The 16695-nt window shown below is 39.3% G+C and overlaps 1 protein-coding gene across 2 annotated transcripts in view; it reads left to right on the forward strand.

Moving 5' to 3' along the window:
• Positions 1–12864, forward strand: part of LOC122540426 (microtubule-associated protein RP/EB family member 3-like) — a 51110-nt gene extending 38246 nt beyond the window's left edge. For both annotated transcript variants that reach the window (XM_043676177.1, XM_043676185.1), the window contains exons 5-7: positions 805–947; positions 9336–9488; positions 12059–12864. In XM_043676177.1, coding sequence (XP_043532112.1) covers positions 805–947; positions 9336–9488; positions 12059–12127 — 365 coding nt within the window. In that variant the 3' untranslated portion in view covers positions 12128–12864. The remainder of the gene's footprint in view (positions 1–804; positions 948–9335; positions 9489–12058) is intronic.
• The last annotated feature ends 3831 nt before the right edge of the window (positions 12865–16695 follow it).

Below are 16695 nucleotides of genomic sequence, written 5' to 3' on the forward strand. Positions count from 1 at the left end.
CTGACCAATAAAGGAAAGCATACCAAACGCCGCCTTCACTATCCTATCTACCTGCAACTCCACTTTCAAGGAGCTATGAACCTGCATTCCAAGGTCTCTTTGTTCAGCAACGCTCCCGAGGACCTTACCATTAAGTGTATAAGTCCTGCTAAGATTTGCTTTCCCAAAATGTAGCACCTCACATTTATCTAAATTAAACTCCCTCTGCCACGTCTCACTCCATTGGCCCATCTGGTCAAGATCCTGTTGTAATCTGAGATAACCTTCTTCGCTGTCCACTACGCCTCCAATTTTGGTGTCATCTGCAAACTTACTTACTATACCTCTTCTGCTCACATCCAAATCATTTATATAAATGATGAAAAGTAGTGGACCCATCTCCTATGATTGTGGCACTCCATTGGTCACTGCAGTTGATCCAGTGCTGGTAATGTAGTTGATGTTCAAAGAAAGCAGTTGTTGTCTTGTTTGCAATGTTTGTCATTTGACACCTGTGGTATGCATGTTACTTTGAAAATTGGAACCTTGAAGGATTGAAGTCAGATTTTTCAAACCAAACCTGCCTAAATACTGCATAACATGTCTTGAGATTCTGGAATACCTACTCCTGTGTCATTTCTCAACAGGAATTTGAACACTTGATCTTCCATGCCTCATTGCATTCAGAAAATAAATTGATCGGATTGATCTCTAAGGAAATATTTTAATTTCCAGGGTATTATTTGTGGATACGTTGCAAAATATTCAAAATCAGTGTCAGATACTGTTTTGAGATTATCTCTCTATTTTCAATTCTCATTTAAGTGCCACAGAGAACATCTCCAACAGCACCTAAGGTCACGCGAACGCCAAATGTACCATCCTCAATGGGTATAAGGAAAGGTCAACACTTAGCAAGAAATGGCGCCAGTGATGCCGATGCCCAGATAATAGAGCTGAATCAACAGGTAAACTGTAATCATAGAGTTACAGGATAACCAACCACAAGATATTATACAGAGACTGCCTCATCAATACAACCATGAGCATTCAGCTCCTGCTATTAAGCGTCCCTAAATGAAGGAAAAAAAGAAACAAAAATTCCATGTATCAGATGTTTGCATGTTCAGGACACACTGGAAACATAAAGAAAGTATGCCATAGACTTGAAAGATTAAGTTATGCTTCATGTTAAAACTTCCACGCTATTCCTTATACTGTATGTGTGAGACCTTTATACAGAATTCAGCTTATGGGAGGTTATCTAATTAACTCTTTGATCAATATAAAAACCGAAAGAACTGTGGATGATGTAAATCAGACAAAAATAGAAAATGTTGGAAGAGTTCAGGTCTGCCAGCATCTGTGGAGAGAAATCATTTTGGGTTGAGTTACCATTCCACAGAACTGATGGCAGCAAGGGAAATGTTGGTTTATATGTAGAAGTCAGGGTGGGAGAGGAGGTAAGGGTAAACAACATGCAATATAGCCTAAAGAGAGAGAAGAGCAGTTGGACAGTCAAAAGATGAATAACAATCTGGCTAGGAGGGTGAGTAGCTGTTAATGGGCACGAATAGTGACTAACAATGCATGGTGTGTAATCGCAGACTGTGTGTTAACAAGGCCTGGTCTATGGACTTTGGGGTTAGGGCAAGGGACAGCTCAAGAACTAAGGTTATTGAACTCCATATCGAGTCCAGAAGGTTGCAGGGTCCCCAGGCAGGAACTGAGGTGCTGTTGTTTCAGCTTGTGCTGAGCTTTGCTGGAGCACTGCAGCAAGCCTGAAACAGAGATCTTGCCAGGGAACAGGGTGGTATATTGATGTGGCATGCAACTGGAAGCTCAGGGTCTTTTTTGCGAAAAGAACACGAGTGTTCCACAAAGCGGTCACCCAGTCTATGCTTCGTTTCCCTATTGTAGAGGAGACCGCATTGTGAGCAATAAATGCAGTAGACGAGATTGTGTGAAGTGCAGGTAAAGCAGTGCTTCACCTGGAAGGTATGTTTGAGCCCTTGGATACTGAGGAGGGAAGAGGCAAATGGACAGGTTAACACCTTCTGTGGTTGCAGGTGAAGGTGTTGTGGTGGAGTGTTGGGAGTGAAGGAAGAGTGGTCCAGGGTATCTCGAAGGTGATAGAAATGGCAGCCAATGATCCTCTGGATGTGGATGCTAATGTGGTGATAGTTAAAGACAAGGGGGACCCTTATCACTGTTGTGGGAGGGAAAAGAGCAGATGAGGACTGAAGTGGAGAGATGGCTCTGACCAAGCTGACGGCCCTGTCAACAATGGTGTTGGGGAATCCTTGGCTGTGGAAGAAAGTAGACATTTCAGAGGCTCGCTTGTCGAAGTAGACATCATTGGAATAAATGTGATGGAGGAACTGGGAGAATAGAGTCTTTACAGGAAGCACAATGCAAGGATATACAGTCCAGGTAACTGTGGGAATTGGTAGGTTTGTAGTGGATATTAGTGGCCAGTCTATCCCCAGAAATGGGAATAGAGATGTCGAGGAAGGGATGGGAGGAGTCAGAGATGGACCAGGTGAGGGCAGGGTAGAAATTAGAAGCAAGATCGATAAACCTTTCCAATTTCTGACAAGAGAGGGGAGGCAGCAGTGATGATATCATTGACATACTAGAGAAAGAGTTGTGGGTGGGGACTGGAACAAGGAATGTTCCATGTACCCCACAAAGAGACAGGTATAACCTGGGCATATGTACGTATCCAGACCATCCCTCTGACCTGAAGAAAATGACGAGTTAAAAGTTGTTCAGGGTGAGGACAGGCTCAAGGTGGTGGTAGGTGGAGACATTTCAGATCTTTGTTCCAGGAAGAAGCAGAGAGTCCTGACACCATCATGGTGGGGGATGGGCGCGTAAAGGAATTGCACATCCATGGAAAAGAGGTGGTGGCTGGTGTCCATAGCCTGGAAATTCTGAAGCAGGCGAAATTGTCTGAGAAATCGTGGGTGTGTAGGCAGCTATTCACCCTCCTAACCAGATTGTTATCCACTCTTTTGTCCAACTGCTCTTCTCTTTCTTTGGGCTGTTCAACCCCCCCCCACCCCCACTTCCCCCATCCTATCTTCTGCATATGAACGTTTTCCGAGCTACCATCAGTTCTGAGGAAGGGTCACTTAACCCGAAATGTTAACTTTGATTTCTCTCTGCAGATGCTGCCAACCTGCTGAGCTTTTCCAACAATTTCTATTTTTGTCTCTGATCAATATGTTGTGTATTAGTTTTACCCTTTCACTAATGAGTAATTGGATTTTTGAGGAAGTAAATTGACTTGCAATAAACCTTGTTTACAAGGTATGTGTTCTTGTGATGAATAATTCCATCTGACTAATCAAGTACCATTACCATTGTAGGATTTGCACTGACAGGCATTTTCTTAGTTTATTCAATTTTCTAAAAAGGCAAATGATTCTCAATAGCAAAGTTTGTGAGAAGATTTGTAGCTCGGGTGCTCGTTGCTGTGGTTCTGTTCGCCGAGCTGGAAGTTTTTGTTGCAAACGTTTCGTCCCCTGTCTAGGTGGCATCCTCAGTGCTTGGGAGCCTCCTGTGAAGCGCTTCTGTGGTGTTTCCTCCGGCATTTATAGTGGCCCGTCCCTGCCGCTTCTAAATAGCACTTCTGAAAAAGCTAATTGCCCCAAATGTGCAGTACCTTTTTTTAAAAAAAGCTTTTCGTGAAACCAATGCAATGTAGATGCTGAGTGAATTGTTTCTTTGCATAGGGATATCTCGAGCACACATATTCAAGTTATTTTATTAAAGACAAGTATGAGGAATTTCTTCTGTAAGAAACAATAATCATTAAGATTCTTTATCCCAAACTATAATGGAGGTTGAATACATTCAAAATTGAATAGAATTTTGATCCACAGAGAAGCTGAGTTATAGGAGGCAAGAAGTAGAGTAATAGTCAAACATAATCTTTTTGAATGGAGGTGTAGGTTCAAGGAGTTGAATGCCCTACTCTCTCATGATCATATGAAATGTTTGTTAAGTACTTGCAAATGAGGTGTAGGTTATTAATTTAGCCACTTGATCTCAATAATACTAGGTCTTTTAAACCAAAATGACCTATATATAAGGTATGTTAGTGACTGATGCAAAGATAGAAAGTACCATGGCCAAATTTGTGGATGACACTAAAATAAGGAACGTAAGTTGCAATGAAGAAGTAAGAAATTTACAAATGGATATGGATAGGTTAGATGAATTGTCCAAACTTTGGCAGATGAGTTTAATGCAAAGAGGTGTGAGATTGCCTATTTTGATAGGTGGATTAGAAAGGCAACTTATTATTTAACTGGAGAGAAGCTTTGGTGCTGAGGGATCTGGATGTCCTTGATCTGAATTGCAGAAAACCAATATGCAGGCACAACAGATAATAAGGAAGGTAAATGGGATTTTGGTATTAATTAGTAAAGGAATAAAGTATAAAAATAGACAAGTGTTGCTGCAACTGTACAAAGTATTATTAATGAGAGTCCACTTGAAGCATTGCATATGATTTTGGTCCCCTTATTTGAGGAGGAATGTACTTGCATTGGAGGCAGTTCAGAGGAGGTTCACCAGATTGATGCCAGAGATGAGGGATTTGTCTCGTGAAGAGAGGTTGAGCAGTTTTAGCTTACACTTTCTGGACTTCAGAAGATTGAGAAGAAATCTAATTGAATTCTCAGATGCTAAGTGAAACAAAGAAAATGAAAGGTGTATTTGACAGTAAAAGTAAAAAGGCAAGGGCCTTTTGTTTTTGAAATTTCCGACAATAATTTAAATCTACTGGAATTAGACTATACACTTGTAAAAGTTCCTTTCTTGTGAAATATGTTGTTTGGCCATAATTAAGACTTACTACACCATGAAAAATGTACTTAGACTGAAATGAACAAACCCTAACTTTGACAAGTCTTGTTGTTATCTGTTATGTAAGCACCACAAATTCTCACTTGTGTGTGATGTCAAGTTTCCTGGTAATGCACTGTCATAACAAAAACTCTGGTAAAATCTTGCCTTTATTTGTACTGTTAATCCTGGCTTGTTGCTTTTCCTGTGAACTGAACTAAAACATGAAAAGTATAAAAATTCATTTTAAAATGTCCAGTATTGGACAGTGGATTTTAAAGCTCTTGTAGAAAAAAATTGATTCCAGTTTGGCTTTGTCTAGGTGATGTCCAAAGTGGTCCAGAATTGCCCCCACATATTGACTCATAAAGAAATTGTCACAACCAGCAGTTTGAGCACTGCAGAGTTAATCTCCATTCTTACCTCAAATGATCCAAGAATCTGATTCACTACAGCTGTTATGTAGTGATTTTAGCTATGTAAGCCATATTCCAGACATTGCAAATGTGAGGAGGAATCTACTATTCAGCCAATCATGCCTGGTCCATCATTATAGGCCATGAGATTGAGCAGAAGAATTATGGCCATTTGGTCCATCGAGTCTGTTGCACCATTCGATGATGGTTGATGTGTTTCTCTACCCCATTGTCCTGCCTTCTCACCGTTATCCTTGATTCCCCCACTAATCAAGAACCTATCTATCTCTCTCCTAAATATACTCCGTGACATGGCTTCCATTGCCCTTTGTAGCAATGAGTTTCACCGATTCACGACCCTCCTCATCTCAGTTGTAAAGGGTTGTCCCATCACTCTGAAGCTGCGTCATTGTATCTTAGTCTGTCCTGCCAGTGGAAACAACATCTCTGCACCGACACTATCCAGGTCTCAGTATTCTATAAGTTTCAGTCATATTTCCTATGCTTCTAAATGCTATTGAGTACAGAGGCAGAGTCTTCAATCGTTACCTGTATGACAAGCCCTTCGTTTCTGGAATTATTCTTGTAAACCACCTCCGGGATCCCTCCAATGCCAGCACACCTTACCTTAGATATGGGGCCGAAAATGCTCTCAGTATTCCAAATGTGGTCTGCTGATTTACAACTTCAGTATACCTCTGGTCTTGTATTCTCGTCCTCTTGAAATGAATGGTAATATTGCATTTGCCTTCCCTTCTGCCAACTGAAACTGCATGTTAACCTTAAGAGAATTCTGAAGTAGGACTGCCAAGTTGCCTTGTGCTTCAGATTTCCAAAAGTTTCCACATTTAGAAAATAGTCTACACCTCTCTTCTTCTCACCAAAGTGCATAACCTCACATTTTCCCACATTGGGCAAGTGGTAGATAGAATACAATCACCCAGCCTGTCCAAGTCATTCTGCAGACGCCTACCACAACACTACCTGTCCCTCCAGCTATCTTTTTCATCGGCAAACTTTGCACCAATGCCCTCAGTTCCTTCACCCAGGACATTAATGTATGATGTGAATAGTTGTAAACCCAACACAGACCCCTGTGGATCTCTACTAGTCACTGGTTTCCATCCTGAAAAAGGCCACCTTTACTCCATTCTCTGTCTTCTGCCAGTCAGCCAATCCTCTATCCGTGCCAGTACCTTGCCTATACCACCATGGACTCTTATCTGATTTAGCCTCCTGTGCACCCCCTTCTCCAAGCTCTTCCAGAAATCCAAATAGATCACGTCCATTGGCTCTGCTTTCTTTAACCTGCTCATTACCACCACAAAGAATCAGAACAAATTTGTCAGGTATGACCTCTCCTTGATGAAGCTGTGCTGATCCAGCACTGTTTTACCATGTGCTTCCAAGTACTGTATAATCTCAACTGTATGGACCAAGGCCTGACCCCCCTCAACACATTTCAAGAAAGTAGCCCTGACCCTAACTTTACTAGCTGTTTTAAACAGGTGTAAAGGAGTGATACAGCTGGCCCAACCACTTATTTTTAAACAAAAACTAACCTATTTGCAAAATTACTAAATGAATCACAAACAACAGAGAACAGAATATAGAATAACTTAACCTATCCGAAAATCCAACAGATTATCCTAACTCAATGATGCTGTTCCAAGTACTTGCAATAATTCCCATAAACACCCCTTTGCAAAAAGGTAAAATCAAACACGGTCTTACAGGAGAGATGTCAGAAAGGGGGAGAGTCAGCATGGATCTAATTCTTTGTGTTCGGCAGCTTCACCACTGCCTGCTTTCAGTGAACAGCCAGACTGCTAAAACCCAGCAAAACCAAACCAGAGAAAAGCTGAGCTGGGAGAACTGGCCACTCCCCTTTATTGTACAAGTGTTTTATTTAAAAACTTGAAAGCATTCTCACGTAGTTAAACCCAGACTTTTCAGGATCGCTGCTTTTATGACCTCTCTGAAAAAAAGCCAAGGACAGCATAGCCTTGTTCAAAATCAACAGATTCAAAACCAATGCCCTCACAAGGCAGTCGACAAGAGCTATGGGAGAGGATTAAATTAATTTGGCAGATGGATATACATCCTATCGAAAAGACAGGCAGATGGGCAGAGGGCTAGTGTTCCTGATGGAGGGCTTATGCCTGAAGTGTTGATTCTCCTGCTCCTTGGATGCTGCCTGACCTGCTGTACTTTTCCAGTGCCACACTTTTCAACTCTGATCTCCAGCATCTGCAGTCTTTACTTTTTCCTAAAGGGTTAGTGTTGCCTTGTTAGTCAGAAATCAAAGGAAGTCGATACAGTCAGAAACAAAAATGACCCTGAGGGGGCTTATATTCAGGTCTACTAACAATAGTCAGGATGTGGGGAAGAAAATAAATCCAGAGATAGAAAAGGCTTGTAGGAAAGGCATGATTACAATAATCACAGAGGACTTCAATACACAGGTGGACTTGAAAAATCAGGTTGATAGCAGACCCTAAGAAAAGGAATTTGTGCAATGTCTAAGTTTTTGGAGTAGGGTGTGGTAAAGTCCATTGGGAACAGGCAATTCTGGATTTAGTGATGTGTAAGGAGGCAGACTTGATTAGGGAATTGAAGGTGAAGGAAACCCTGGGGGCAGTGACTTTACTAACATAGAATTCACCCTGCAGCTTGAGAGAGAAAAGCTGGAATTTGATCTAATAGTATTAAAATTGAGTAAAGGTAACTATAAAGGCATGAGGAAGGAACTGGCCAGAGTTAACTGGAATGGGAGCCTAGCAGGGAAGATGATGGAGCAGCAATAGCAGGGGTTTCTGTGGGTAATTCGGAAAGTACAGCAGAAATTCATCCCAAGGTTGAAAAAACATGGTAAGACGAGGATGAGGCAACCGTGGCTGACAAAGGAAGTCAGGGAAAGGTTAAAAGTCGAAGAAAAAGCATATAGTGGGATGAAGATTAGTGAGAAGCATGATGATTGGGAATCTTTAAAAACCAGATGATAACGGGGTAGAAGATGAAATAGGGCAGTAAACTAGCTAGTAATAGGAGTTATTTTTTAGATATCTGAAGGTGAGAAAGGCAAGAATGGACACTGGCCCATTGGAAATTGGAGTTGGAGAAGTAGTGACGGGTATTAAAGAAATGGTGGAGGAACTGAATAGGTACTTTGTATTAGTTTTCACAGTGGAAGACACCAGCAGCATATCAAAACTTCAAGATAGTCAGGGACAGAGGTGAGTGTTGTGGTCACCACTAAGGAGAAGGTGCTGGGGAAGTTGAAAGGTCTGAAGGTGGATAAATCACTTGGAGCAGATGGACGACACGAAACAGTTCTGAAGACGTTAGCTGAGCAGACTGTAGAGGCAATGGTAGTGATCTTTCAGGAATCATTGGTATCAGGGAGGGTGCCAGACAACTGGAAAATAGCTACTCTATCAATCCTGCTTAAGAATGGAGGAAGGCAGAAGACAGGAAACTATAGACCGACTGGCCTGAACTCAGTCATTGCTAAGATTTTTGAATCCATTATTAAAGGATGTGAGACACACTATCTTTCTTTCTAACTTCTGTTCTCCAAATTCTCTGCAGCTGCAGTGACATGTTTACCATGTCACGTATGAACCAATGTTTTATCATCCTGGCAACCTGAGATACACACAAATTTTATATTAACTATTGAATCACTGTTGCTATTCCAGTCATCCATCTGACTATGTACATCTTAGCCACCTGTGACAACATGATTTTGCTGTTGGTATTTAGAGGACCATACTCTCACCAGTGTTCTTTTAATATCAGTTATAGAGAGACCTAGAGGATGCCTGGACCTCCTTGATTATCTCATGGTCACCTTTTAGTTCTCTGCCTGTACTCATTTGAACTGTGGGGCGATTACCTCCTGAAACCTGCTGTCCACAAAACTCTCAGCTTTGTGTTTACATGAGAATGATGTCACCCGTTTCTTCAGTTCCTAAATTGAGCTTCAACTTCTCCATAATTATGTTAGATATATATTGAAAAATCAGTTTGAGATTATAATGAAAAAATGTTCTTAACATATTCCATTTTAATTTTGAATAGCTAATGGAATTGAAATTGACAGTGGATGGACTTGAGAAGGAGAGAGACTTTTATTTCAGTAAACTAAGGGATATTGAACTGATCTGCCAAGAACACGAAAGTGAGAACATCCCTGCAATTCAGAGGATTGTGGAAATTCTGTATGCAACTGAGGTACGCTTTGTTATTAATATATATTTTTAGTTCATAATCAATAGTTAATATTATAATAGACAATAGTACGTACAATCTTTTTAACTTCGTTATCTCAAGAGCCAAGTGTCTTTATCAGTCATGCATTTTGTAAAAGACCTTGATCTGTACTTTCCTATTTTTTTCTCATCAGCATTCACACTTCATTACTCTTAAGAAAATTGTTACTTGGTCATTTCCATATTATTAAACATGTTATTTTAGGATGAAGTGTAGGAATCATCTTTGAACAAAATAAGATTGTCCAGTGTCAGGCGATAGCCTCCGAAGATAGGGCACTCAGCCTCACTAAAAAGAATCCTGTTATTGACCTCAGGACTTTTAATGTCTTAGTAGCATCAACTAATGCATCTGCTCTGTTTAATCTCTGTCTTGAGCCTTTGGAGGTGATGGTGGCAAACTGATACTGTCACTGGATTGGTTATCTACAGACCTGTGCTAATATGCTCGGGACAAGGGTAGTATCTGGAGCTGAAAAGCTCAGTAATGATGACCATGGATTTATTATCAATAGTCACAAAAAATGATATGGTTTATTAAAGTCCTTTGGGGAAGGAAATTACCATTCTCACAGTCTGGTCTAAACATGATTCCAGACCACATACTGTAGTTGACTCTTAATAGCCTTTTGTAATGGGCAAGGAAAGCACTCGGCTCATGAGCAATGCTGGCCTTGTCAGTTGTGGCTAAATTCCATAAAAGAATAAAGGAGAAAGAAAGGTAAACTGTAAGCATGCCTGAAACATTCAGACACATAAAATGTTTCATCTTATGAGGTGCCATAACTACAGACCATCAGTGTTAGCTGGTCACCAAAACATTAATTAGAAATTTTAAAAGAACATTCTTCCCAAAAAGATTGGAGAGAAGGTGAACACACAGAACAATTGGTTTGGATGCATTTGCGGGAATGCTTGGCAAACATATAGGGAGAAGACAATAGAGGATTCCATTTTAAGATTTAAATGAGGAGGGATATGAGCAGGCTCAAGTGGAGCATTAACACAAGCAACTAATTGGCAAAATAACCTCTTAGCTGTACATCCATGTCATTTACTATAAGTTTTTCTCTTCTGTAGAAGGAATTTAGACCTTGTACTTGCTGGAAAACTTGTAGTTTGCCACCGTTAATTGTCAAGTCAATTAGTTCCCTCCAGCCGCGGCATTGCCTGACTGACCACTTGATTTTGCAAAAGAGCTGAACTATGTTATTAGTTCATTATCTGATGCGTGTATTTTAGTGATGTTGACTATTATAACTCTAATGATTCCCAATATAGCCCTTTACCTATATAGCTTAGATCTTAAGTGTAAGAAATCACCTATTTATGATCTTAAAGCTTTTATTTAATGTATACAGTCTTGTTTTGCATAATGTCAATCATTCAGTGATGCTTCAACTGATATTGAAGTCAGTGAAAACAAACAGCCATACTAATTTGTGATGTGGTACAACCCCCTCAAAGTACCAGATTTGGCAGCCAGCTAATTTATTTCTACTTCACCTAACCCTTTATGATAAAGAAAACCCTTTTTGTATATAGTATTTTAACTATAACAGGTAGGTAAACTGAAGTCTGAGGGAATTCATCAAATGTCAGTCTGCACTTGAAAGATGTAACGGTCTAGGAAATGATACAGAGGAGACGCAGCAGGATCAGGGATATGGAGTTTCATATATGATGAGATTGGAGATGTTAGGACTGTACTTCTTTTAAACAGACTAAATACAGCTTTCAAGATACAGTTGAGAAAATCTTTCAAAACCTGTTCTGACTGGTGAATCTATAAATGATCAAAGGTTAAAGATTTGAAATCATTGCAGAAGATCTAGAAGAGAAATGTTTTTACTCCCCTGCTGGAATCTGGAACATCCTACGTGAAAATAAATTGGGGGCTGATTGCGTAACTAATTTCAAAAGGGAGTTAAATAGAAACTCAAGGCTAAGAAGCTTACAGGTTTATATACAAAAAGACTGGGGTGTGGGGCTAACAACATTGCTCTTTCAAGAGCCAGTACAGATGTGACTGAATGAATGGCCATCTCATATGTAGTACGGTTCTATATTCTATGAACACTTTAATCCAAAGAAGTTTTGCTATTTGTCAAAAACATGTGTGAGGAGTCACAATTTGGAGGGAATTTAGAATGTGTTCCCAGACATCTTGTGCTTAATTCATCGATTACTTTATCTGAAGTTCAGGGAACCAAATTTTCAATTTATATTGACAGTTATTGCCTTGGAGATGAGCTTAGTTTGTTCATTAATGAATATTTCTTTAAAATTGTTAGCTTCAGCTGTGATATTTTGTGATAGCATATTTACAAAGCAGAATGGCACATTCATTAGCTGCAGGTGCAGTTTCAGTAATCACAATAGTCAGTTTTCAAATATCCTTGAATCAGATTCTGTTTAATGTTGCTTTTTGGAAGTATTTTGGGGCATATACCATATTGAAAATGTTATATAAATGTGAGTTGTATATTTAATGCTACAGAATTAGTTTTCTGTTGTGATTTTACTTGACAGGAAGGATTTGCTCCTCCAGAAGATGATGACATTATAAATCACCCAGATGATGACCAGGATGAATACTAAGTCTAGATAATTGTTATCTATTTCTGTCCCTATCTGTCTTCTCTGTGATTGAGATCCCCACCTGGGCTGTTTACTAACATTATTTTAAATTAAGTTTGTACAGCCACTGCACAATCACAATAATTATCTGCATTCTGTATCACAGATTGCTAAAGCTGTCATATTCATCACTATTACTGGCAGACTGTATTATAAAATATATTTAATTTGTATATTTTTCTTAAATGAATAACTTGCACTTTGGTTTGAAAGTATTCGGAAATCCATGATGCAAGTTGATTGCCTTTGTGTTATATGCAGCATGTAGTTTGGGTTTCTTTTAAAACTGAAACAGCTTGGATATACTTGGGTGCATTTTCTGACATTTAAAAGAACTGAGATTTTAGTAGATGACCTCTGGCATGGAAGATGTTTTTATGGTTTTATGCAAATTGCTGACTTTTAAATGCAGGAAATCTAGCTTTGCGGAGTGAAAAGTCTGGAGTCTAAAGTTTTAATAGTGCTTTTAAGAGAATTTATTTATTATAGTTTGCTATAAACATGAGAATAAGGGATGCTTTTATGATGCAACATCGATCAAATTAACTTGGTTCCAGCTGCTTTTCATCAGAAACCACTAAAATATGCCGTTGACATCTCATTGCAGCACCTTCTTATACTGTGCCCATGACACTAGTGTGCGAAAAAACTTGCATCTGTGAAGTTTTATTTAAAATAAATGTGAAAATGACAAAGAAGTAGCTTGTTTTTATTCTCCATCTTACAAGCTGAACATGAAACCACGTGGCTAATTCATTGGAACTTGGTTCACTTGCTAAAGAAAGATTACCTCCGTTTGACTTTCATTTTCACAAATGATGTGGGGCAGCTTGTAAATGTTTCCTGTACTGTCATTGGATGGTAACTTCAGTAGCAAGTTTTTTATTCATTCACAGGATGACGCTGAATCTGGCTAGGCAAGCATTTATTGCCCTTCCCTAATTGCCCAGAGGGCAGTTAAGAGTCAGCCACAGTACTGTAGCTCAGGAGTCACATATAGGCCAGACTAGATAGGGATGGTAGTTTCCTTCCCTAAAGGACATTAGTGAACCAGATGGAGATTTTTTTCCAACACTGGATTCATGGTCATTGTTAGACTTTTAATTCCGGATTTTTAAAACTGCATTCAAATTCCACAATATTTACTCGCGGGATTCAAACCTGATCTCGTGATTAACAGTCCAGCAATAATATCATTAGGCCATTACCTCCCCAATTGATGTCAACTTTTCCCTGAAAGCATCTCCCACAATTAATGTCAAATTATTACTGATTAGTTATTGAATGAGTCAAGGTATGAAATGTTATCATTTGTGTTGGATATACTCCACACAAAATGCAAAAGCACATCAAGCTAACATTTTGTGTGTGTGTGCGCTGCAAAGAATGCAGACAATTTGGCAATATAAATATGAAGACGCTGTATACATGTACAAACATGGGCACAAATGGTCTTGAATTCTGAAAGGAGAAAATGTACAATCGTATGTGTACTGACACAGGCCTAAACGTAATGCCCCAGAGTTGATGGTATTAATGAGCAAATTATCAGAGTTCATCACTCTAGTCTCCTTGACACTGACACCAACCTCAAATTTGCACTAAAGCAGTTAAAAGCAAAAATCCACTCCCACAAGCTGCACTGTGAAATTCTCCATTCTGGAATACACATCCAAGATTGTCCTTTACCTGAGCTGTAACTTGGTTTGAAGTACACAATTAGAGCCAAACTACCTCATTTTCCATGAAAGCTGTTTCATTGTTGAATGTCAGAAGTCTCTTATGACGTAACATTTTGCATTTTTTTAAAGGTTTGACATATCAGCTTCTACGTGAATCTTGTGTATGACCCAGAGATATATTTTCGGCACTCCCAATAGTTAAATGCATTAAATTATTCACCACTTCATGTACTGTCTGTTAGGATATGCGAATGTACTTATTCTGCTTGATGTTGCTGCTGCTGAATATTTGGAGATTGACTTGACTTGACTTGGTCAGATTTTATTTTAAATTTTTTTTAAGGTAAATTGGTTGAAACGTCCTGTTCTCTTCCCTTTTGGTCAGATTGAAACTGACCAGAATAAGTGCCAAAATTATTCCAGTGCATTAACATTCAGTAAACCCTATCACGAGTGCATTTTCCCATCTACTAATTGTGTTGAATGTTATTTGATAGAAGGACACAAACAAGTTGAAGAACAGATTTCCCCTGTATCTGAGGCATTGTAGCTTTTTCTTGAAAGCATCAATACTGACTGGCACAAGATGTAATTCTCATTGTTCATGGTACACTTGCACTGAGAATCTTTGAAATTTGATCTTGTCAAGAAAGATTTGTTCATCTCATACTCTCCTGCCTAAGTTAATAATCTCTATCAATTGTATCATAAACTGTTCACACATGGATGTATTTATTTTCAAAGGAATTTGACTCCTTTGAGTTACATTTTTGTTGAACTTTGGTGTTAATTTTCCCATTAATGTCTGTTTCTAATAGAATTTAGCTTTATGAATGTAATACTGATCTCACAATTGAGTATGGAAAAGAAGGATATTTACAAAATTATTCTTGCACTCCAACTTGTACACCCAAAAAGTCTTATTTGAATGGTTTGACCTAAATTTTTTTTTAAATTTTTTTAAGGTAAATTGGTTGAAACTTCCTGTTCTCTTCCCTTTTCACTTTCGTCCATTTTTTAAAAAATCAATTATAAATTCACAGAATCACATGTCCTACGGCCCAACAAATCCATACTGACACTCCGAAGAATAATCCACCCAGATTCCTTCCCTGACCCTATTATACTATCCCTGAACACTGGGCAATTTAGTATGGCCATTTCACCTAACCTGCACATCTCTGGACTGTGGGAGGAACCCCCCATAGACACGGGGAGAATGTGAAAACTCCACATAGACAGCTGCCTGAGGCGGGAATCGAACCCAGGTCTTTGGTGCTGTGAAGGAGCAGTGTTAAGTACTGAGCAGCAGTGTTGCATACGATTTACTCAATAATTTAACTTTTCCTGTTTCAGCAACATACTTTGGCTGTTTGGTGGGATGCACAGACTCAGAACACTGATTTTGGCATGCTGCCCTATCTCTCGTTTTTGGGATTTTGTTTGTCTGCAGGTCAACTGCATCCTGCTACTTTTATTCCCAGAGCTCAATCATGTCAGTTGGTAAGGAACAATTAAATGCCATGTGACTACTTGAGCCTGTTGCACTATTCAGTTAACTCATGGCTGATCTGTACCTAGACACGAACGTGTCCTGCCTTAGTTCCATAACATTAATATCCTTGACTAAAAAATGTTGCACTCAGATTTGAAATTTTCAATTGAAGTAGCCTCAGCAGCTCTATCTGGGGCAGATTGGTACAGCTTTGTGATTATCCTGATTATCCTGGTTCTAATTTGAAGCTAATGGCATGCTTACCACCACACACACACACACCAGAGAAAGTAGTTTCCGTGTGTCTACTGTATCAGCTCCAATACCTTAAATATTTCAAGTTTTATTAAATATTAAGAGAATGTAATTCCAGTCCACACAGCCTCTCCTTGTTGTTTAATACTTTTGGTGAGTGTCATTGTGATGATTCTTTAGTGCACTTCCTTCAAAACCCCAACATTTCCTTCAGGCAGTGTGACGCTCGAACTGAATGCAGTTTAAAGTTTGACCAGGTGTGTTATCCTTGATTGCCTGAATAAATTTGTTCACTGACACAAAGTTATTTGGGAAACTGTTCTCATTCTGCTGCCAGATCATTTGTTCACCCAAATGTGGATGTTTCTTTGTTCTTCCAACTTATGCAGACGTTCTTCTTCCTTTCAAATGGCAATTTTGTCCTAGATTATGGGTCTCTAGAAGTTTACCCACTACTGGTGTAAAGCTGAAAACAAAAACTGCTGGAGCTGAAGTGAAGCTCTGATGAAGAGTCACCTAGACTCCATGTTAGCTTGCTTTCTGTTCATGGATGTTTCCTGACCCGCTGTGATATTCAGCATTTTTTTTTCAGTACAGATTTCAGTATCTCCAGTAATTTGCTCCTCCTGGTGTAAAACTGATCTCTCTTCCTTGATTTGGAACTCTCCCAAGTCCAGTTTTACAACTGAGCAAACAGTGTTACTGCAGGGTTTTTCCCCTCAAAAAGTAATATGCTCCTCAAGTCTCCTTTTCAGTATAATTTCCCGATTTATTTTTATGTGCAACTTTTGATGATCGTGGATCCAGTCATGTCAGTAGTTCCTGGCTGTACAGCAGGTGGAGCTGTAGAGCCTTGGTGTCAACTCCACAGTCACTTCAGTAAAGTACAATCACAGTGAAAATAAAGAAATGTTTATGGTTCAGAGGAAGTGTGTAGAAAATCTTGCAGGTAATGTTCATGGAATAAATAATTCTATTAACATGAGTTTTCAAAAAAGATGTTTGGAAAGTTAGGGTTGATTACATAGATTTATGATAGAAAGAAACTATTCACTTCACCCTGTCTGTGTCAGCTAAAAAAGAGCTATTCAATTTAG

This window comes from Chiloscyllium plagiosum, chromosome 3 (assembly GCF_004010195.1).
Source record: "Chiloscyllium plagiosum isolate BGI_BamShark_2017 chromosome 3, ASM401019v2, whole genome shotgun sequence".
In the NCBI taxonomy this organism is placed as follows: domain Eukaryota; kingdom Metazoa; phylum Chordata; class Chondrichthyes; order Orectolobiformes; family Hemiscylliidae; genus Chiloscyllium; species Chiloscyllium plagiosum.